The 22695-nt window shown below is 36.0% G+C and overlaps 2 protein-coding genes across 6 annotated transcripts in view; one reads left to right on the top strand and one right to left on the bottom strand.

The window, feature by feature from the left end:
• Positions 1–22695, top strand: part of MACROD2 (mono-ADP ribosylhydrolase 2) — a 1996248-nt gene that overhangs the window by 297919 nt on the left and 1675634 nt on the right. The gene's annotated exons all lie outside the window — the stretch shown is intronic.
• Positions 7156–20819, bottom strand: FLRT3 (fibronectin leucine rich transmembrane protein 3). 5 transcript variants are annotated; one of them, XM_054724196.1, is made up of 4 exons: positions 20606–20819; positions 18316–18467; positions 11146–12382; positions 7156–10614 (listed from the first exon to the last, which is right to left on the bottom strand). In XM_054724196.1, exon 4 carries the CDS (start codon positions 10569–10571, stop codon positions 8622–8624), a length of 1950 nt encoding a protein of 649 aa, XP_054580171.1. In that variant the 5' UTR covers positions 10572–10614; positions 11146–12382; positions 18316–18467; positions 20606–20819; the 3' UTR covers positions 7156–8621. The 5 variants fall into 5 exon arrangements, with proteins under 5 accessions (XP_054580171.1, XP_054580170.1, XP_028000627.2 ...); XM_054724195.1 differs by lacking the exon at positions 18316–18467; XM_028144826.2 differs by lacking the exon at positions 18316–18467 and having other exon boundaries at positions 11623–12382.

The following is a 22695-nucleotide window of genomic DNA, read 5'->3' as shown; positions in this document are numbered from 1 at the left end:
TTATATGTGTCTGGAAAGTATACTCCAAATAAAGCATTTCAGCAAATCAAAAATTATTCTTAAAAATAATTAATTATTGAAAAACATTAAATAATCTTGGCATTTCTTTACTTTTATAGAGGAGGTAGTTGTATTCATGGATTATGTGTCTCAAATTGAGCACCAAGCCTGGGAAAAAGCTTCGGTGATGTGGCAACTCCATTCTGGCTCTTAGAAGACACAAAAGGATCATGAAAAGGTGTTGTAGTGACTGTAAACACTCAGGTCTGTCTGCCAACTCCAAGTTTAAATTTATTGAAAGCTGCAGTAAAGACAGGAGTTATTCTTGGGGTCGTGTACTGCAATTAAATAATGGCCAGAAATCACTATTCTGCATCATGGGGCAGGTGCTGAATTTAGGCCTTGGTGAAAAATTCACACTTGCCCCATTAAAATGTTTCGAGATTTAATCCCACCTAAAAATGTCTTCTTGTTTTTATCTCAGGAAAGGAATATAATGTGTTTTATTTTTCTGGACTTAAAATCCTTTTTAAAGTTATTGAAGAAATATTCCTGCTATTTAAAGAGTGTGGTCAGGAGCTCAAACTTTAGAAGCAGAGAGGATCATTGTTCCATCACTTACTAACTATAAACTTTAAGAAGGATGTCATTAAAGCTCCAAAAATATATCTGGCATATTTTCCCCTCTCTCTTCTCCATCCTGTTCCAAATTACAAATTCTTCTCCATAATTACAAGTGACCTTATTACAATTGATATCTGATAGTTTGATCCCAGACATCATTCTCATCATCTTCCTCCCTCGCCTACCCGCTTCAATTGCTTTCTCTTACACCAGGATGAATTCCAGACTTCTTACCTTGGCCCTGGCCTTGGCCTACAAGACCCTGCAGGATCTGATCCAGCCTTGCCTTGCTGAGCTCACCTCTGTCTTGCTCACTGAACTTGAGCCCTCTGACATTCCTAAACTCACTAAGCTGATTTCCCACTTGAATCTTGAGCACATCCTGTTTCCTGTGCTCAGAACATGCTCTACCTCATTCTTCACATGGATGACTCTTTATCCCTCAGGCCTCAGACTTTCCCTTAGCACCCAGTCTAAACAGGTTCTCGTGTTATGCTCATTCGCAGAACCATGTTTTTTCCCTGCCATGACACTTGTCACAGTTTTTCACTTTTTATTGATTTGTTTTTATAGGCAGTCTGAATTCCTTCCTCCCTCAATTATAATCTTTATCTCTTTTGTGTTTGCTGCTGTATACACAGCCCTAAGCAGAGTTTTTTAGTAGGTACTCAATACATCATTGTTAATGTTGAATGAATAAAATATCTCCATGATCTTTCAAAGCCTTAATTTGCTCATCTTAAAAATACACATAATGCCCTGGCCAGTGTTTTGAGCATCCAACTGTGCACTGAAAGGTCTCAGGTTCAATTTCTAGTCAAGGGCACATACCTGGGTTGCAGGTTCAATTCCAGCCCCAGTCAGGACACGAGTGGGAGGCAGTCAATGTGTCTTACATCTCTCTCTCTCTCTCTCTCTCTCTCTCTCTCTCTCTCTCTCTCTCATTCATTTCACTCTCTCTAAAAATCAGTGGAAAAATATCCTCGGGTGAGGATCAACAACAACAAAACACACAACACATAATAATTCTTACCTGTGAAGTTATTATGTGAATTAAACAAGATTAAAATATATAAAACACTTAGCACTGTTCTTGACAGAGTCCCCATCGAATGGAGCAGCAGCAGCAGCATGATCACCAGACGTCTAGGAAGCCCGCTGTATGTGTAAGGCATTGTTGAGGTTTACACAATGTATTTTAAAAAGAGAATTCTGTTAAGCTTTTGTTTACCTACACTTTACAATAAAAAGAAACTATTGTTGGTCCTCATTTCTATGAAATTAAAATGTGGAATTCCAGCAGTGATTCCATACATTTTAATGGAACATTGATATGAACTAGCCTCAGCCTTGTAATGTCACAGTTATTAGAGCTATGCTGTACTTGCAGAAGGGTAATTACTTTGCGTAGTAATTTCCTAGACTGCCCCCTCTGCACTCTGGCCAGCTGGCATTGCAAAGGAAGCCCTGCTTTTATGTGTACACACAATCAGTCTGTAAAATCCCATTATCCCCAACTTCCACACCCCTGTGGCTGCATGCTTCCCTTTGAAGCCTGTTAAAGAAGAAAAAAAAAAAACTTTCAAGGCAGCACTAAGGTTTACTTCTAATCTCATTTCACTCAAATAAAGTAAAAATGAGATGGGGGAGTAGGAAGTGGGGGGGGTCCATAATGTGATTTACTTGCCCCTTCACCTGCAATCCTATGATACGTGTGGGAAAGCTTGGTAAAAATGGGGTGGATAGAAATACTTCTTCAGTGTGTATTTTGAGATAAATTTGGATTTAATTATGTTTTGATGTTCAAACAATAGAGCAAGGTTGATTTGGTTATTCCAGTTCTTTTTCTTTCATCTGTTCAGAATGTCTATACTATTTAATAGGAGTTTCTACCGACCTCTCATGACCAACATTCTATTTTTTTTTAACTGTGATCATCTGTTGGAGTCCTAAGTGCAATGCCCTCCTCTGTGCTCCTTTTCTGTTCTGTGTCTCTATCTGATGGTTTGACCTCCTTTTTGGCCATCTCCTAACTGCTTCCACCGAGACCATTGCGATTCTTTACCTTTGGGTTCCAGTTCCCACAAGGAACATCTTTCTTAACATCCTTTCCACCACCTGGAATTAATTGACATCTGTTCCCTGAGAATGACCCCTCCCTGCTACCTGTTGCATCTCTTGTAACTATTTGATGAAACTAGGGGAGGAAAGAAGGTGTTTCAAATAAAATTTTCCTGCCCCTGAAAGACCACTTTCCTGACTGTGATTCCGTCACCATTATTCACAAGTCTTACGTTGGAAGTGCTTATTTTACATTGACATCACCTGATATCATCACTGTCTTCCTCCTCTTAATCTCTGGGACGTTTTCTGATCTTCCTTAGGACCGGTTTTAAAGATCTTACCACCATACCAACCTTTTCCAACTCTCTGAGTGATTTTGCAGTCCTTGCTGGTGACACTTTCAAAACTGCAGGTTGTCAGACACACCTCAGTCATCTAGAGTCACAGCCATGACTTGGCCCACACCTCTGTGCATCTCAAGGTTTGTTTATTTTTCCTCCTATGAAATATGCTCCTGCCCTCCCTGTAGATTCCTGTTTCTATATACCCCATCTTATTCCTGTGGTCAACAAATATCCCTCCTGGAATTCACTTTCTTTTTATCTATCTTGATCATTCACCCAACTGACCAAGATTCCTTCACCCTCCAAACTTGTTAGAGTTGTAATCATTCTTTTTGGTTTCTTTATCTCCCATTATCCTGTCAACATCCTGGAGACTTTTGCCTTATTGCTTTGCTGACACTGTATTCAAAATCCCTGTAGATCTCCTCTTTTTCCATATTCAGCAATGTCCTCTTCCCAGTCTATATTTCTGACTGCATTTTAAAAATATTTTTTTTATTGTTTTCAGAGAGGAAGGGAGAGAGAGAAATGTAGAAATATCAACAATGAGAGAGAATCATTGATAAGCTTCCACCTGCAGGCCCCTCACTGGAGATCAGGTCTGAAACACGGGCATGTGCCCTGACAGGAAATCAAACCATGAACTCCTGGTTCATAGATGGATGCTCAACCACTGAGCTACACCAGCCAGGCCTGACTGTATTTTTTACTTCCTCCTTTCTTAATATTTCTAGTTCCCTGAGTTCATAATATCTTCTTCTCATGATTCTTCCTCCTTTGTGTAGCCCCCTCCCTTTGTTTGTTTTAGTTTTTGGACTCTTCTTCCCTCTTCTATCCTTACAAAGGGCAAGTGTACCTTTGACTCATCTATTTTCTCTCTCTCTGCCCACTTTCTGTTGGTGATCTCATCCAACCTCTCGATTTTGATAATAACCTGCTAGGTATGAAGTCCTCTCCTGATGCTGAGGATCTGTCCCCAGACATTCATTTCCAACTTCCTATAGACATTTCCAGAGGGATACCATAAAAATATGTTAAACCCAAGGCAATTACAATTTATTATCTAAACTGAGTCACTATGAAAGTTTAAAGAGGGCAGTGTTAATAGTTAGCCAGTGTAAAGCTGTACTGTGCATATGGTCACCTATTCAAACCCAGTGTGTACAAAAATACTCTGAAATTTGCTTTTCTAGTGTTTTCTATCATTAATTGCCCCATCAGCAATCTTTTACATGAGCTGAAAATCATCTTAAAATCTTTAATTCTTATTCTTCCCTCAATTTCTAATTTCTAGGAGTTCTACTTTCCCTGTATCTTTTGAATTACATTTTAAAAAATAAAAAGAAAACTATTTCCCCCTGCTCAGGCCATTATTGCTGCTTGCCTGCAATACTGTATAGTCTTCTAATTTGTCTTCTTACTTCCAGATAACTCCTCATTCATCCTTCATGTAGTATTCTTTATTTCTACTAAATATCCCTCAAGTACACTGATTGTTTATGCACCAGCCATATAATATCATGCAGACTTCTCAATATGAAATTCAATACATTACAAAGCCTGACATAAAACTAAAACTAAAACAATTAGTGGTCTTCAGCCTCATTAGAATCACCTTTGGAATTAAAAAATCATTAAATGCCAAACCTTACTTAACCTGGGAGATTTAAATTTGGTAGCTCTGTTTTGAGAACTGGTTATCTTAATAAAGCCTCCCCAAGTGATCCTGACCAAAGCCGCTGAAAATCATTGCCCTATTTTCCTATCTCTATGACTTCATTACCGTATTCACTCCATAGCCAGTATCTTCTTTTCTTTCTTTTTAAAAATACGTTTTTTATTGATTTCAGAGAGGAAAGGAGAGGGAGAGAGATATATAATCATCAGTGATGAGAGAAACATTGATTGGCTAACTCTTGCATGCTCCTCACTAGGGATCAAGCCTGCAAGCTGGGCACCAGAAATCAAACCGTGACCTCCTGGTTCATAGGTAGATGCTCAACCACTGAGCCATGCTGGCCAGGCAGTATCTGCATTTCTTGCTTTCTCTTTCAATACCTTCATATCTTTCAATACCCAGCCCTAATTTTACCTCCTTCGTGAAGTCTTCCTTGGTTCATCCAAGCAGATGTAATTATTTCTTCTATACTGCAGTCACAGTAAACTTTCATTAGATTATATTTATATCTAACAACCTCTACACAATACAGTCCTTGAAGGCAAGGCTTTTGCTGTTTATAATATAGAAGCCACTCAGTGAAGGTCATTGGCTATTGGGATTATTTGTAGATACATTTTATACTCTCACAATAAGCATGAGTTACGTTTTGCTAATTTAACCAAAGTCCAAAAGCATAAAGTGCAGGAGCTTTAATTCCAAAACTATGCTAAATTAAGATTTGCTAATCATGCTAAGTAGGAGAAAGGAATTAAAATTTTAAATGCCTCTACTGTTTTCAGCAGCAGATGAGCTAATATTAAATATAGCGGTGGATTGGTTCCTTTAACTCCCACACTTCAGGTGTTGTAAAGCATGTGGGTCTCTTTGGATTCCTCATAAAAACTGTCACGTTGGCATGTAGCTATACAATATGCTTTAGTTAGAAACTGTAGTTAGTAAAGCAGAGTTTTTTTAGTAGTTCCTTTGTCACAGGGGAATACTTTTACTAACTCAGACTTGCTGAAATATAGAGCGCAGTGTCGTTTTAATAGGGGATCAGAGTGTAAGCACAGTGATTTAATGTGGTTACTAGAGGCTGCATCCAAAAACAATTTCTGATTTTTGTCAAACAATCAGCAAGGGAGTGCTTTTTACCTTTTTTTTTTTTTTTTTTTTTTTTTGTAACTTCACCAGTTGTATTCTTGTTAAATCTGTAAGCTTTATACTCAGGATTGGATATTTCCCCTACAGTTTTGTGTTAGTATCCGATCAATAAAAATTGTGACTATTTCATTTGGGATATATGCAAATGTATCTATAATTAATTTAGTGCCCTTTAAATTGATTTGTGGTTTTGTTCTATTGAAAGGATATCTATTTTTTCAGCAAAGCATTTGGATTTTGTAGCAAGCCTAGTTAAAGAATAAAGGTTTAACCTCTCTGGGCTTTCTGTATTTGCTGGTACAAGACATGTTTCTGGTTTATCCCAGGTAAAATTATTAAATGCACAGCAAGACAAAATTTCCTGTGGTCATGAAAGGTATACTAACTGGAAAATAGTCAATATAATCTCTTGGCTTTTGGCTTTTTATAAACTCATAGGTTTATAGGGACTTTATGGAACCATCTAGCTCTTTCCCTGACTTCAGTCAGGACTGCAGCTGAAGTACTCAAAACCTCTGAAAGCAGTCAAATTTCCTTCAGAAAATGTTTCCTATATTTAAGGTTAATCACATTTATTTTTTGTGAAGTTATTCCTAGAAAACAGCTGACATCCATAACAGGAATCAAAAGGGAAAATATTGGGAAACATTTGAAGATGGCAAATGAATAATGAATGAGGTTACTTAGGCAGCAGAGAGATTCGTTAGCATAGTAAGAAGGAGAAATATCTAGCAAAACCCCGGAAACACCTGGCTAACTTTTCTTGACCAAATAGTAGTAACTTACAATTTGTTCAACATTTGTACAGTTTCCATGCATATCACCTCATTTAATCCTTACAGCAACCCTGTGAGGTGGGTGCTATTAATAGCCCCATTTTATAGATAAGGAAACTAAGCTAAGAAGAATAAATGGTTTATATTTAAGTACATACCTGGTAAGTGGTACATCTGAGATTTCAAATCTTCTGATGCCAAACCACAGTACCAAAAGCTATTTTTAAAAAATAATAGTTTTTCAAAGAACACCTTAAAAGTGTCTGACAAAACAATGGCAGCAGGGTACAAACCAGAAAGGTCACAAAACCTCTCCGGAAGTTTTCCATCAATGGAATGAATAAGTAAAATAAGAGTATTTCAAAAGGCTGTTGGGAAATTAATTTATGCATAAAACACTGAACTCTTTAAAGTAAAATGATACACAAGCTCAAGATACTGCTATTTTTTATTTTATTTGTAATCAACGTTTTATTTTTATGCCTAGAAAAATACATGGGGGTGCTTAGACTAATGTGCTGGGCAATTTGCTACTTTAGTGATAGTAACATAATCCCGAAAAAGCAAGCACAACTATTTTGTACTTTTTTTTGTTTTATTCAGCAATAAGACCATAATTTTTCATATTTAAGGAAGTATGAAAAATTTGTCGAATTTTAGAAGCTGAATACATGTAGCGTTGGATCAAGGCACATACAAGACTGGCCAAAGGGCGTACAATGCACTTTGGTTTTTTGTTGGAAAAAAAAAATCATGGCAACAGAAAATGATGTGGTTTTTAAACAAGTAATAGCTCACAATTCAGTAGGAAGCTAGAAAGAAATGTTACAAGTTCATTACCAGTATGTAATATCTGGGAAACAGTGATAGTAATGGGCAGTAATCTTGATTGTTGTGAAAGTAAATTGAACATTTATGTACAGTGTCAAAACATTTCACATAAACAGAATCTAAGTTTGATTTCTAGTATTTATTTTTCTTTTAAATGCTCACTTATTTAAAGTACTACTTTCTCTGCATTGTTGAGGGGCATTTCTTATTGTTATGCTACCTTTTTAATATGTATAAGGTTGGTTTGACATCCTTTGTGATAAAAAACAGTATAAACACTAACAATTATATCTTTAGAGTTCACTTTTCAAAAATGAGGATGGTATAGGCAAAACGAAAATGCAATTCTGATATCTGTGTTCACTATGCTATTCAAGTTTAAGTTCTTATGTTATTCTAAGTACAAGTTTTTCCCCTAACTTGGAGACATGCTTACTTTATTGTTTTTGTGAAGTCCTTTATTCTCAAAGTGTTGTTAATAACAGACCTCACACACCTTTTAAGCCAGCTGATGTATTCAGTTCAGAAGATATACTTGCTTTCTTAAGGATATCTAGTTTTCTTAGACTGAAAATGGAGATATGCAGCAAGTTTGATATTGCCCATTACTTCACATATTTTGATTTATTGAAAACCACTGGGATAATACAAATTTAATAATTGGAACATTAATTCATAAATATTTTTTTTGAAATTTAATTTTTCTCATTCAACCAGTTATTATTTTTTACATTTTATTAATACCAAAGTGAAAAATGGCCTGTGCTTATACTACAAGGATCTCATGTGAATGCAGTCCTGATTGTTCAACACAGCAAGAAAATTCACTTTCACAGTCAACAAGTCATCTTACTCAGTAGAACACAAAGTAAATGGTTTATAACTTCAATATTTGCAAGGAAAATACAGTACAAATTACTAAAAAATACTAAAATATAGAATTGTGTTCAGGCATCTCCACTACATCAATCGCAGCAGTCACCTGAAATTTGAAACTTTTAATAAAAAGTTCTTAAATATAAATTATATGGCAAATGTACAGTACATTGCTTTTTTTCAGTCTCTTTTTCCAGTGTTTTGCAGTAGAACAGGGTTCCTACCATCACCTCCCTTAGGTTTAAAAAACCCGAGACATAGTCTGCTGTGAGTCCTCCAGCATCATGAGTGTGAGTGGTCTGAGTCTGGGATACCACTGTCTCTGTAGCTTCGGTTACTACTGCTTTCACTGTGATTGTTTTTGTACAGATTCATTCCATTGGGAGGAAATATGGTATGTATTACAAATTCCTCCTTTGAGATCTGTTCATTGCTTATTGGTAACATTTGAAAAGAAGTCTCCCTGATTTCCAGGATGGAGTTGTCCTTCTTAGTGCCAGCTTCCGCATAGTCATCCTTTCTTCGCCTCCCTTTGCTGTATGCACAGTTCCTTGAGAAGAGCGATCCGTTCCTATGAACATACCAGCACACTAAAGCAAGAAGGGCAATGGTCACCAGAGCCACAGCCCCGCCAATAATGGCAGCCAGTGGCCAGCTGGGGTTTTTGTAAGGTTCTTTCTCTTGCTCTCGATTAAGGGTGGTTGTAGGGTTGTACATTCGAAGGGGTGCAGTTTCAGTCTCAATACAAACAGGAGTTTCATCAAATAGGTAGAGGTTACTGGTTTCCATGGGAACCAGGCAGACTCGATAGGGTGAATCAGGCTCCAGGGCTGTGACCAGGTATTCACTGCGTTCCCCTGTTACAATTGTTTCTGTTATAGATCCAAATGCTGGGCTATGGCCCAGTTTGAGCCAGCTGAGTCTTAAAGCTGTCATAGGTAGGACAAGTTTCCAAGAGATATGAATTGTGTCAGCGGTGACAGATTTCACAGTAATTACAATGGTCTTTCTTGTTGGACTCCCTGTGGTTCGTTGATCCTTAATGAGCTTGGGGCCCTTAATGTCTGGTTGTTTGGTCACTGGAGCAGGCCACTGTCCTTGAGCAGGATACACGGTGTTGGGTATTGCAGTGGTTATCTGAATGGTGCTTACAACTGCACGGTCTTTACAATCAAACAGTTCTGCGTTGAGGTCCTTGATAGCCATCCCCCGAACTTTCTCTGGGGCTTGACACATGAGCCCACGCACATTGACCTTCACAGGTAGTGATTGTAACCAGTCACGTACCCATTTCATCTTGCACCCACAATACCAGGGGTTGTTGCGAAGAATCAGTTGGGTTATGTTGTCCAAATCATCAAAGATACCCTGAGGTAAATTACTTAGGTTATTATTGGACATATCAAGTCGATACAGCTGCCTTAGATATGAAAAAGCATTTGGGGGCACCCGGTTGATGTGGTTATCTTGAAGATAAAGCCTCCTCAGGTTTGTACCTGGGAGGTTTACTGGTGCAGCGGTCAGGGAATTCCGCACCAGTGACAGTTCTGTTAAGTTGACTAGGTTGAAGAAAACTTTATCACCTAAACCATGGTTGTTCAACAGGTTTCCATCCAAAACCAGGCGTTTTAGGCTGGTGAGACCTTGAAGAGATGGTGATGAGATGGTGGATATGCGATTATCATCCAAGCGCAGTTCTTCTATAGTCCTGGGCAAACCCCAAGGGATTGTGCTAAGGTGATTACGGGATAGGAAAAGCAGTCGGAGATAATTACTGTCTCGGAATGCCCCCTCTTCGATGCTAACAGCAGAGACGGAGTTATCATCTAAATGCAATTCTTCCAGATAGGGAATTTTTGAAAGTGAATCATAAGTGATGGTCCTTATGTTATTTTCTTGCAAATGTAATTCTTTTACGTACTTTGGTAGGTTGGTAGGAAATTCATCCAAGCTGTTGTGGTATAGGTATATTCTTTCTACTTTCAGCAAGTTTTTCAAATCTGAAGGAATCCCAGCATTATTTATTTGGTTGTTCTGCAGGTAGAGAGTTGTAGCATCCTCTGGTATTCCTATTGGGATGGATGTCAGAAAGCGATCATTACAGTAAATGAAACCTGCATCACAGCGGCACATAGATGGGCAGGATTTAGCCATAACTGCAAGAGGTGCCACCTGAAGGATCAGCCCAATTTTAGTCCCAATGAGGAAGATGCTCCAGGCTGGGCTGATCATGGTCAGCAGTGTTGAGGTCTTTATACCAGGTAGCTTCAGAGCCCTATAATGCAGTGAGTTAAAAAAAAAAAAAAAAAGACAGAAAGCAATCAGATCAGCATACTTCAGATTATATTCAAAATAGATGTGGAAATTAAAACATCTATAATCACTTCTAATATTTTAATTTTTTTGCATGCTTCGGGTTTTTTTGCTACCTAACAAACAATGGACACAATAATATAATCTCTCTATCTTAAATGTTTCTGATATTAAATTAAGAAGTATCATGTCCCAAACCCATTTGGTTTGAAATGTTAAATATAATTAAAGTTTTGCTGAATATTTGAAAGCATTTTCATTTGATATTAATTCTGTAGCCAGTCACTGACCAGGCTGATCAAATATTTAATTTTTTTCTTAATATTCAGGATGAATTGACACATAAGAATATAATTTGTTTCATTTAAAGATAATAATGTTACTGTTTTTAAAAACCAAATTTTTTGTCTACTTTTTATAAAGTTGACTGTACAGGAATAGAAATGTGTAGTAAAAAAATCAATTCTTTTACTATTTAGGAATAGGTACACACCTTTTGAGATCTTGAATCCCAGTATAGCTAATTGTTTGCTTTCATTACTTATGTTATTTCTTTTTCTTTTATTATTTTATTAAACATTGTTAGATGGGTATTTCTAGCAAGAAAAGCAGAAGAAATCTTCTTCATCTACTTTAGGGAAAGAATGAATTACATAGCTAATACATCCAACTAATGAAATTCCATTTCATGTTACACTAGGTCTTGCTTTTGTTCCCATTTTGTTATATGTTTTGTACTACATGGTTTAATGGCTTTGTGTACATTTTTTTTCATTATATTCTATCTCACAATATGTTTTTACAATGCATTTATCTTTCTTCAAGTTCTAATCTAGATTATGATTCAACTTTCTCCATGGCTGGAGAATTATAGATTTAGACTGATCTATTGTGTAATATAATTTCTTCTGCTCGTTTAGGTATTAATTAGCCTTTATAATTTCAGGCATGAAAATAAGAGACTTCCTACCTTATTGAACGATGTGAGTAAATTTTGCGTGAGTGAAAATCCAATGCACATATATTATTTTCCTGGTGAGGGGATGGGACTTATAAACTCTTGTTTAGTCCTTGGAAATGCTCTTCACTGTTTATTCAAGTAATCCTATGACGCACACACCTCCAGATCAGGCTCGCTGTTGTCAATGAACATTCCAGCTGTGGTTCAGCATGGTGGGCAAGCTCATTAAAGTGGGGGCCAGAAACAATTCAGCTTCCTGTTACTATGTAGAACACATGGCTTCCTATGTATTTTTTTTTTTCTTTCTGATAGAGTTTCTGTGTGAAGGTTTCTTTTGTGTAGCTTAATTCCCTTAGTGGAAATTGCTTTCTTTGAAATTCTTATTGGCTCTTCTGTGCAATGTGTTCAGAGATAGTAACTTCAGATCCTCATGAAGAAAGCCATTCATGATGCTAAGGCCTGTATAGTAATAGGTTTTTCAGGCAGTTACCCCCCACCTTTATTCCCATCCAGGGTTATCCAAGTATAAACTTTGTACAGTAGCTACATCCTGAGGTATGATTACCTGCTGTGAAATAGCTATTTCCAGCTTTTGCTTCTTGCTGCTTTCTTAGAATATCTGGTGTAGTCACGTTATGCAAGAACAGGTATTCTTTTTTAAGAGGTAAAGAAAACTTAATTCAAATATTCTTCATGGAAAAAAAAAAGGAAGCATAATAGATTTCCTTTATATTTCTCTTCCTTAAAGCATACTGGGTCTGAGCATCTCCTGTGAAAGTAAAATGTTTTAATGAACTTCTAATAATGAACTTTAACATATTAGAGCGACTTCCTAGAAATTTAACTTTAATTCTTTAAGCAAAACACCTTTTATCACAGTAGTTAGTGAAAAGGGATGAGATGAGCTCTTTGTTTTTTTACATCCCATTTTATTATATCAATAAAGTAAGAGATGAAGTTGAGATTGTCACCAAACAGATAATTTGTTAACTGTTCATTAATGTCACTTTGAATTAAACACAGAGCAAAGTTTCATTTAAGAGGCAGTAAGCCCCTTCCATGGCTTTGGAATTCAGGTCAGGCCAATCTTTAAGAGTTCACTTTTAAATCTTAGATATAAAATGACATAAAGTATATAAAAAGAAGAAAACAATTATGTGTCAAAGAGGTAAGTAAATACAGAACAAGGATTTTTTTTTTTTTTTACAGAAATACCATGGTGACTTTTTAAACATTTCTGGACATGGTTTCACAAAATTATACAATCCACAATCTAAAGAGTTGAAAAAATTTACTTTAGACACTTTTCTTTTGATTTGCTCAACGCCCTGTTTAATTTTTCCCGTGGGCCTCAGTTTTCCCAAGTGCAGAATGTGCACTCCATCACCTTCCTCCTTGGAGGGGTTTTTGAGTTGATGATCTTAAAACTCCAGTTATCAGGTTTTCTTGGCCAAAAGTCATAATTTGTTTTTCAGGAGAATATAATTTTATTTTAGCAAATGGGAAAACTCTGTATTTGGAGTAGAAAGGACAGTATGTCCAGGTTTGAATGAACATTAGGAAAGCATATCAAACCTGACAAGGCATTTCTCTCTAGGTTCCAATATGGACAGGCACAATTCCAACAAGTGTATTTTTCATTTCAAGACTTAAGCCTTGACCGAAGAGATCACTGATTTTAATGATGACTGCTTTGTCCATTACCTAATATACATGAAGTGGTGTGTTTTTTGTTGTTGTTGTTTTTTGTGTTTGGTGGATGGGGGAGGTGGGTAGGATCAGTATCTGTAATCCAGGGTTACCTGCTCAGTGGCTTTCTGTATATGTAGGGACCATCTGAGTATCATGGAAATATTTGACCCTGAAATTAAGGAAAAAAAGCAGAAGCAATTTGCTTCTTCCCCTGTAATTACCTAGCATCCAACAAGGATAGCATCTGCTCCAGAATTCAAACACGACTGAAAGTGAATGTTAAACAAGGCCAAATTTTGTGTTTCTGGTTGTTTTGGAAAATTTAGTTTATTTTAATTTGTTATCAGATACCAATGCTATCATAAACTGCATTAACAAAAGAAAACTTTAAACAATTGCAGATAAATTTAATTTATTATTTAGGCAATGTGAAACAAAAATAGCAGTTAGCAGTTGGATAAAGTAGTCTCAAGTGGGTATTGCAATGTGCCCACAGAGGGATGTTTAAATGATTTATTGTTTAATATGAAGTTTTACTGTGATACCTTCAGGGCTTTGCTCACTATTGTTGTTGAATTTCTACAGTGCATTTTTTTTTCTTGAAACTGTTGCTTTTTCAGTATGTGAAAATGGAAAACCAAAATGTTGAAATTATAATGAAAAAGTTACTTTAAAGAGTTTCTGCTGGAAATGTTTTATAAGCTTGAAAATTATTCAAAGTATAAAATAATTTGGTTAATTTAAGCTTAGAAAAACAATTACTTTTGTTAAATTGAATTAGAAACTAATTAAAAAACAACATAAAAAACTTAAGTGAGAACCTGCTTAAAATGTTACCAATAATCAGGCATTTCTCATACTCGAGTACATACTCCGAAGTTGAGAAGATGACGCTGATGAATGGAGATTTTTAAATTGTTGATTGTTTGAGTCAGGTCAGCCACAATTATGTCTAAGGTGATAATTAATGATAATCAGAGATAAAGCTTATATCTAACTATAAGTATTTCACCAAATCAAGCTCTAAGAAAAATATACATATTGATTGATTGACTTACACATTTTTAATATAGAAAAAGGAAAAATAATTCTAAATGGTGTGAACAGAAGGAAGGTTAATGTGTTTATATTCCCTGTTTTACAATTGTGAAGCTGCTCCCACTGCTCCGTTTGATATGTAAACTTATGTTGCCATTAATACAACAGTAGTAATAATGTGGGATTAATGGAAAGCCTTAAATCTCATTAAATTCTTGGAAAATGCCATTCTCTTCTCCCCTAAACTGCATTAAAACAAAAGGCAAAAACATCAAACAGGCTTCTCTGGAGAGAAGGATACTCTTTCAGACGTGAAGATTCCCTCCCCAATCCCTACTCCCTTTACTTGAGCTCAAAACAGTTCAATTCATGTTTGATTTTTTTTTTTTTTACATCTTCTCCTTCCCTTTTATATTTGAAACTATAGTGCTAACCAGCTTTTGCACATCAAAGGCTGTAAAGATCTCCCCATCCAAAACAAGCAATCCTGTCCCCAAGCTTAGACTTCCTTCTTTCTGCCCTGGCTCTACATATTCACCCTCATGGAAACATGTAGGTGAATGTGAATGATGAAAGGAAAAAGACCCCCACTGGCATGGACACTGTGGCCCAGGTTTCCACAACATGGACTTCAGAGCCTTTATGTCTGCGTAGGCTTGAAAGAGGCCATTACTTCTGATCAACAACAAAAAAAGATCTTTTAGAAAAATATTGTTAATGGGGTAACTTGGGGAAAAATATAAATGGAGACCTGGCTACTTAAAGAAATGTTTTAAAATTATTTTTAAATGGAATTAGTAATTTAGTATGTTGTATTTAAAGCTGTAGCAAAAAGAAGAAAAACATAATCACTTCACTGGTAAATCAAATTTTTAATAGGGATCTTTTTTACTCAGTTTATTTTTATAAATAAAAATTGTGGAGTTTTTCTAAATTACATTTACAATGCAATCATCAAGTCTGAAAAAACTCCAATTTATTTTCATGATACACCTAAGAAAGTATGTAAATAGATAAGCATGCTATGATTTTTAGATATTTTATGAAAATTAATTTAAGAAGTTGAATCTGAATAGAAAACTGGTATTTAAATAAAAGCAAGAAATTGGGGCAATCTACATGTTAATGTGATTCCTTCTCTTTTCCTCTGCAATATTTTGAAGGTGGGAATGTTTGAGATGAGAAGGTATTTTCTTGTTTTGATCACTTAGATGAAGGTTATATTATATACTGATATTGCTAACTCCCTAAATCCTTTATTTGCCACCTTTGATTTAAATTGATTTTTATTTGACATCATTGCTTATTTTAAAAAATCTTAAAGCAAGTCTAGCTTTGAGATAGTTTATTTTAGTCTATTTTAATGATTTGCTGCACATAATTATTTCCTAATGCTGATAATTTTTTAAAATATTAAATCTAAAAGTAGAATGGCATGTAGAATTTTTAATCCAAGTTAACTGCATTATTATTTTGAGTAAAACCTTGAGATTGAGGAAAAACAACATGCTTAATCAAATTTATCTAAGTCTGTGAATATTTCTAGGTAAATTGGATTTTACACAATCATAATCTAGAGAATTAGGAAAGCAGTTTACTTATGAAGGCTTAAATTGCTGCTAGCAAAAGCACAACAAAATTATCAACCTGCGAATGCTAAGTCTTTGTAAGGACATGGTATTTCAAATAAACTACATATATGGTTAAACTGACAAACTGGAGAACATCAGGGTAGTTGATAGTGACAGCAAAATGCTTTCTAAGCAGCCTGTCTGGTAGTTAAATTTTCCACGATCATCAGATTTCAGGAAAGTTCCAATTCTTTTGTTTAATGCCAGGCAAGCAGAAGGACTTCTAACTCTCCTCATGAGAGTCATGAAGTCTGAAGGGTTTGCTGAGAGCCAGAGAAGCAAGTGTGCCTTTTCAGACTTGGTTTTATCCAGACTGTTTTCTAGCCTGAAGAAACTTGTTTTATTTGTGCAGTATAGGGATAAACGTTCCTAATCAAAGGATTTTTACTTTCACCCTTTATGTTACTGATTCTTTTCCCCAACAGGTTTATGATAAATGATATCTAATTCTGCTTCATTTATTTTGGCTTGTGAAGTTAAATGTTGCACCAAAAGGCAAGCTGGGATGTTATCTTTCGTCAGAGTGAATGCTGCTCCCTTTTATGATATTAAAGCCAGACTAAGTAAAGTAGAGAACTAAGACTTGTAAGATTGAATAAGATATTAATTTAGAGAGTGGGAAAGGTGAGCAGTAGAGAGCTGGGGCAGAGGGCATGCTCTAAGTTTGCATTGACTTTGAGCAACTGCAATTAAAACTATGCTTGCTTTTGTTAAGCAAATATTTTCCCATTGCAAACTTGAAACTCCGTTTTCAGTGTTGTGAGTACAATTTGGTTGTTGTGCTTAAAATTTCTAATATTCAAATTTCCATACACTAGTACAACAACTATTTGGCTCTACTGTGTGCCAAGCACTGTGCTGGCTGGTGAGAACATCCAAGATCATAAAGCACTTTGTTTTCTCATGTCAGAGTAGCGTGTTATTGATTTAAACCAAATGTAACAGGAAAAAAACAAAACAAAATACCAAATGCATAAACTGATCAATCCACAGTCCAATGGCACACTTTAAAAATGGTGTTTAACCAAATATGGTCTGTGGGTTTTCTTTTCAAAGTTGCCACGGTAACTTGTGCACATGGAAAGTGAAAGAATAAAGAACAAAAGCTGTCATTGTCTGTCAGTGTGAGAGCAATTTCTCCCTCCTCTCATTTAAGCACACTAATACCTGCAGCGAGCTTTTTATACACTCCTGACACCTGATTTTGGGGACTATGAAGGAGATCATGCATATGCAAAACAAATGCAACTTTAGCTTCTGCTTAAATTATATTTCATTCATTTTTCCTAAAGATCTGTTTTCTCTGGTGTTCTTGTCGATAGACAAATCAAAGTCCTGAAACTGCGATATAAAGATGGTTTTCAGAACTGTGTTTTAGTATGATGTTTTACCAAGTTTAGTGATGTTGATCTGCTTTCTGAAACTGGAAAATGCTTTCTGAAAAGTATATTTCTATTTTGGTTCTTAAGAGAAAGAAGTGTTTTGTGGGTGTGTTTTTCCCCCCAGAAGGCATTTACAAACCATCTCTCTGTTGGAAATTGGTTTGTTGACTTATAAGTTTTTGAAATGGTAGAATGTTAGAAGGACTTGAGAAACAGCCCTTTTTATGTTCTAAAGAGGAAAATGCAGTTTTGAGAATTAATATTGCTGAGAGATTTACTATAGAGTTTTTGCCCGCTGGGGGGTGGTACACACTACCAGAACACTGCTTTCAGAAACCACAAGTCAGATGTGGGCTGCTGCCGGCCAGTTTTTCTCTGGTTTAATTACAACAAAGCCTCCCGTTGAGAAGAACAGTGAAGGCCTCTGGGGCAAAAGGTGGGGGGCGGGGGTGGGGGTGAGAGGGAAAAGGAGAATGAGAGGAAAAAAGGAGGGAAGAAATTACAGCATATGAGAAATTTACTGCATTTTATTTTCCTCATTGATTTCATTTATGATGGTCTTCCTTTGACTTTCAACAATTATTTATAATGCTATTAAAATAAACTGGTTGAATAAAAGAATATTTGGGGGGCTTTATACAGAATTTTTAAGTTAGCTCTGGATCTTGCCATTAGGTCACATTCTTTGTTTAGTAGCCCACCCACCTTTAAAAAGGGGAGGAAAGTTAAGATTAACTGAAATGGCAGTTTTAAACCAAATTTTTAAAAAATGACTACATTTAATATTGGTATGAACATTGGCATATTAAAAATAAAAAGCAGAAAGAAGAGATATTTACATGTTATTAATACAAGGAAAGTTCTCTGCTACTGGTTTTTGTAGGGTTTAAAATTATTGAAAATCATCCAGAAAGAGGAGGCAGTTTTAGGTTGTGTGGCCAAGAAAAGCACAGACAAACCTCTCTGCAGTGCTCTTGCATGTTTCAAGCTGATAATTGTATTTTTCATCTGGAGACACTGAGCTTTCATTAGGGTCTTGTATCCCTAGGCGGGAGATGCTGAACATAATTGGAGTTTCTATTTGATTGGGCAATATAGTCTAGAGAAGAAACTGGGGTAAAGATAATTAATAGGTTGCTAACAAAGTCTGACAGCCACAAGATTTCAACCAAATTTATTTCACACCGCCTCATTTAGCTCTGAAAAAGTTTTGATAGAATTGGTAGCTCCTTAATTAACACTTGAAAGCAAAAGAAACATACCTTCTATTTTGCTGCCACATTCAGTTATGACAAAATTTCTTACAGTTTTTCTTCTTTTTGTAAAAACTTTATTTGCTGCCCAATTATGTATTTCACAAATGTTAATGTTTAGGAAGTATTTATTTAATTGGGCATTTTGAACCTAACCATAATTGATTTAAAAGGTGTGTGTGGGGGGGCGGGTAGAGGAGCAGAGAAATGAAAAGCCCAATTAATACACGATGGTTAGTATCATACAGGAACACAGTATTTATGAAATCATTATGTTTATTCATTTAATAATATCTTTGCTGATCCTTCAGCTTGATGTGTTTTGGAAGCTCCGTATTTAAAAATTTATGATGTGACTTTTTTACTTAAATACGTGCAATCACATTTTTTGTAACCTTGTTTTTCTATCTCAGGCTAATAAATGTATGTGTGTATGTATGTGTGTATATGTTGTGGTACATACACACACATATATTTGCAAACTAAATGGCATATCTCTCATTTAATCTTCTTATAGATTAAAACCATGATATATTAATATTGGTAGTAGTGATAATATTAATATTTTGTGTTACTTTTAAAGGATTAATTTCTTTCTTTACTCATTTCAAAAGAGACAAGTATCAGTCATCTGTCACTTTGGGACAGCATTATGATCATATCTGAAAACAAAATCATTCTTTATGTTTACGTTGGTCAGGATATGCTTATACAATTAGCGATAAAAGAAAGGCATTGCTACCACTGACTCACTTTTCTAGTGATTTTATTCATGTTGTTTCCTGCTAATGAAATAACATATGTGCATTTTAGAGCAGATAGGTTTATTAAGAAAATTTGAAATAGCTAATTTTTAAAGCCATGTGAGAATTTGGTTCTACAATTGGCAAATATCAATGATTCATTTTCCTTTTACTGCTAAATAAATAAATAATTAAAAATACCCCCCACTCCCCAATATTGAGAAAATACAGGCCTGTTGCACTCTTTACCTCAGTGCAACCATTTTGTTTCAGACCTAATTCATTGAAAAAAAAAATTTAAAAGAAGATACATTTAACTACTTTTTGAAAGCTTTGTTGTATCAAAGTATTTCTTTCAATATAAGATTTTCCTATTATAAGTTGCAAGTGAGTGGATAGTCTACATACCCCATTTGATGAGGGCTCTACTCATTTTCCCCCCACCACCCCAAACTCCTTGCATACATCAGGCATAGCTTCCAGACTCAGCTTTGTTAGTTTTTCTGAGTAGACTTTGCCAATTATCATGCTAGTCACATACTGCATTTGCCCAAGCGATGGATTTTGGCTTTGTGCAGGAGAGGAGATATGGTTTGGAAGAGAGTCTCCCTCTCCTCTGAGTTGAATTAACTAGTTGAGATTTGCAAGCCTGAAATGCCCGAAGTGGCTCTGGCAGGATAGCAGTGCCAGCTTTAAAATCTAGGTGTAGCTGTTAATCCTTACAGAGGCAAAGAAGTCGCCAGGAGTAGCTCAGCTCGCTGTGAGCAAGATGTATGCTTTTCATGTACTGCGTACTCATGGGCTGAGAGATTATTGATTTTCTTTCACAGTTGTAAAAACAGCAATTGGTGATCATGCGACACATATAGTACACACCAAGTTAGCAAGACCTTTCGCTTTCCTCTCTGTGAAAAAAAAAAATCTGCCTTATATTCTTTGATATTTAACATTTAACTTTCCAATTTAATGTCCTCCATAAGACTCTTTAAATAGCAACTACAAGAGCCAGACCATAGCTGTTTATTATTATCTTTTTCTTTTTTATGAAAGGAGGTTTTAAGTAACTTCTTGCATTTGGCTATATAGTCAAATTTTTCCTTGCTGGCTGGCATGCACGTATATTGCTGGAACTGGTGAGAGAGTAAACATTTGGATTTGGATGCCTCGTGGTACCAAGTCATTTCTTTATAGAGAGCAAAACCAAGCAAACTTTCTGGGACAATCATAAGTAAAAAGAAATGGGAAACACTTACCAGGAAGATGAGGAAAAGCAATTCCATATATACTGCCGCTATAGCTGTATAATTCCACTGACTGGGACCTGGAGTGATAACCCTCCCCCTCTCCCAAGCTCCGCGTCCAGTGCACACAAAGCCCGCGGCAGATGCAGGCTGAGCTGTCCTGCTTCGGAGCACTCCTACACTGAGGAGTGCGCGACGGAGAGCATTCCAGTTTACTGCTCACAGCCCACCTCCAAGTCTGAAGTTAAAGCTTCACCTCGCAGTGGTTGAAGAAGGGGGTGATGTCATAGATGGGCAGGACTTAAATCGAGCTCTCGTTCAGTGAGGTAACTGGATAATCAGGCAGATGGGCTTTGCAAACGCTAGAGGGAGTGAGAGAAGCCAAAATGAGCCCCTCAGCCTGCCAAGGCCAGGATGGCCTTTGGTTTGTAGGCAGCCCTTTGGAATCTCAACATTTTCTAAAGTTGTACTACAACAAGGTAGTGGTAGCAAGCTTCTAAAAAAAAATGCAAGCATGTTAGAAGCATATTTATAATATTACAATAGAAAACAATGCTTTTTTAAAGCATCTGTATTATATTAAAATCCTTTTATTTTCATTATTAACAAGTTATAATAATGTTATAATTATGAAGCCTAGTAATCCCACCTGTGAATATTTATTATACAAATAAATAGAAAGAAGGTTCAAATAAATAACTGATTTATTTAAGGGAAGGAGATCATATTTTCAATTATGATTTTCATAACCTGCTTTCTGCTATTTAATCAGTAATTGCTTTGGGCCCATAAGTGTTTTACTTTTAAATGTTGCTAGGAAGAATTTTGCTTTTATATTTACCTGGAAGGCAATTTTCTTAAACTACTATTATTTGTTTTATCCTTAGGTTCACAACATTCTTCTTTGCATTTTTTGTTTGTTTGTTTCTAGGAATGTTTTTTTTTGTGGGGTTTTTTTCTGAAGGAAGACAGCTAATTGTCTTTTCCAGGAGTATTTGATTATGGCCTCTTCATTAGCTTCATTTGCTTTCTCTATAAGCTTTTTAAATAACCGTTTAACCTTCTGAGTTCCTCTCTAAGAATGGATGATACCAAAGTAGAAGGTGAACTCTTGATAAGAGGTGTATTGACCCCTATTGTTCTATGATTGTACTTTTCTTCGGGCCTCTGAGGACACACCAATTAAACCCAGGACTTTTGGAATTCTAAAGTCTGTGAAAAGTCAGTTTCTTAGAAATTGTTAGGCAGGACAAGTTACACTGAGATGCAGCTGCTGAAATTTTGGAGGAAAGAGAGGTGGGAATAACATAATCTCTCAATAAAGGGTGGATTTTTTTTCCTTACTATAAAACAAATTCATGGATTTAATTATTTTATGAAAAAAATTATTTCTAGAAGCTATTTTCAGATGGGAGTTGGTTATATTTAAAAAGGACTTTTTGCCTGGCCAAATTCCTATGGGTTTATATCCATATTTAAGCAGTTTTATCAGATTCAGGCAAATTTTAAACAGAAGAGAAAGAGAATTGGACAATTTTGATTATAGGCATCTAAACTAAGGTACTGACTGGCCTGGGAGTTAGTGCTGAAGTTTCCATCCATTCTCTAGGCTACCATTTGTTATATGAGTTCTTATTATCTGCTTTGATCTTTGCTCTTCTCACATGGCAAATAAAGGCAGCAGGAACTTACTGAACACCAATTATGTATTGTTGCTTTTTTTTTTTTTTTTTAAGATGTCAATGAAAATGTAGAAGAAGGTAAGATATTGTGAACACTGTAATCTGTACTAGTGGCACTGACTTTAGAGGCAAACTCAAGACAGCCCCCTCCTGACCCTATCCATAAATATACAGACTTTCACTGCCTCCATTTTTTAAAAAAACTCATTGCTCTTATCAGCTGTTGGAAATTCTGCCAGTTGGAGAAAACGTATAATATTATGTACCCCTTCTGAAACACTATGTACTGCCTCTGGAAAGATGAAGAGTTACCCTAAATTACTTCAGATTGCTTTCCTCCTTTGTTACCCAAGGGAGATTAGCTACACTAAGGGAATGGTTGTCTTGGTGGGAGGGGTAAGAAGGAAGGCAATTTCAGCA

This window comes from Eptesicus fuscus, chromosome 12, assembly GCF_027574615.1.
Source record: "Eptesicus fuscus isolate TK198812 chromosome 12, DD_ASM_mEF_20220401, whole genome shotgun sequence".
NCBI classification, from domain to species: domain Eukaryota; kingdom Metazoa; phylum Chordata; class Mammalia; order Chiroptera; family Vespertilionidae; genus Eptesicus; species Eptesicus fuscus.
The sequence above is the reverse complement of the archived record's forward strand: the minus strand, read 5'-3'. Positions and strand labels throughout refer to the sequence as shown.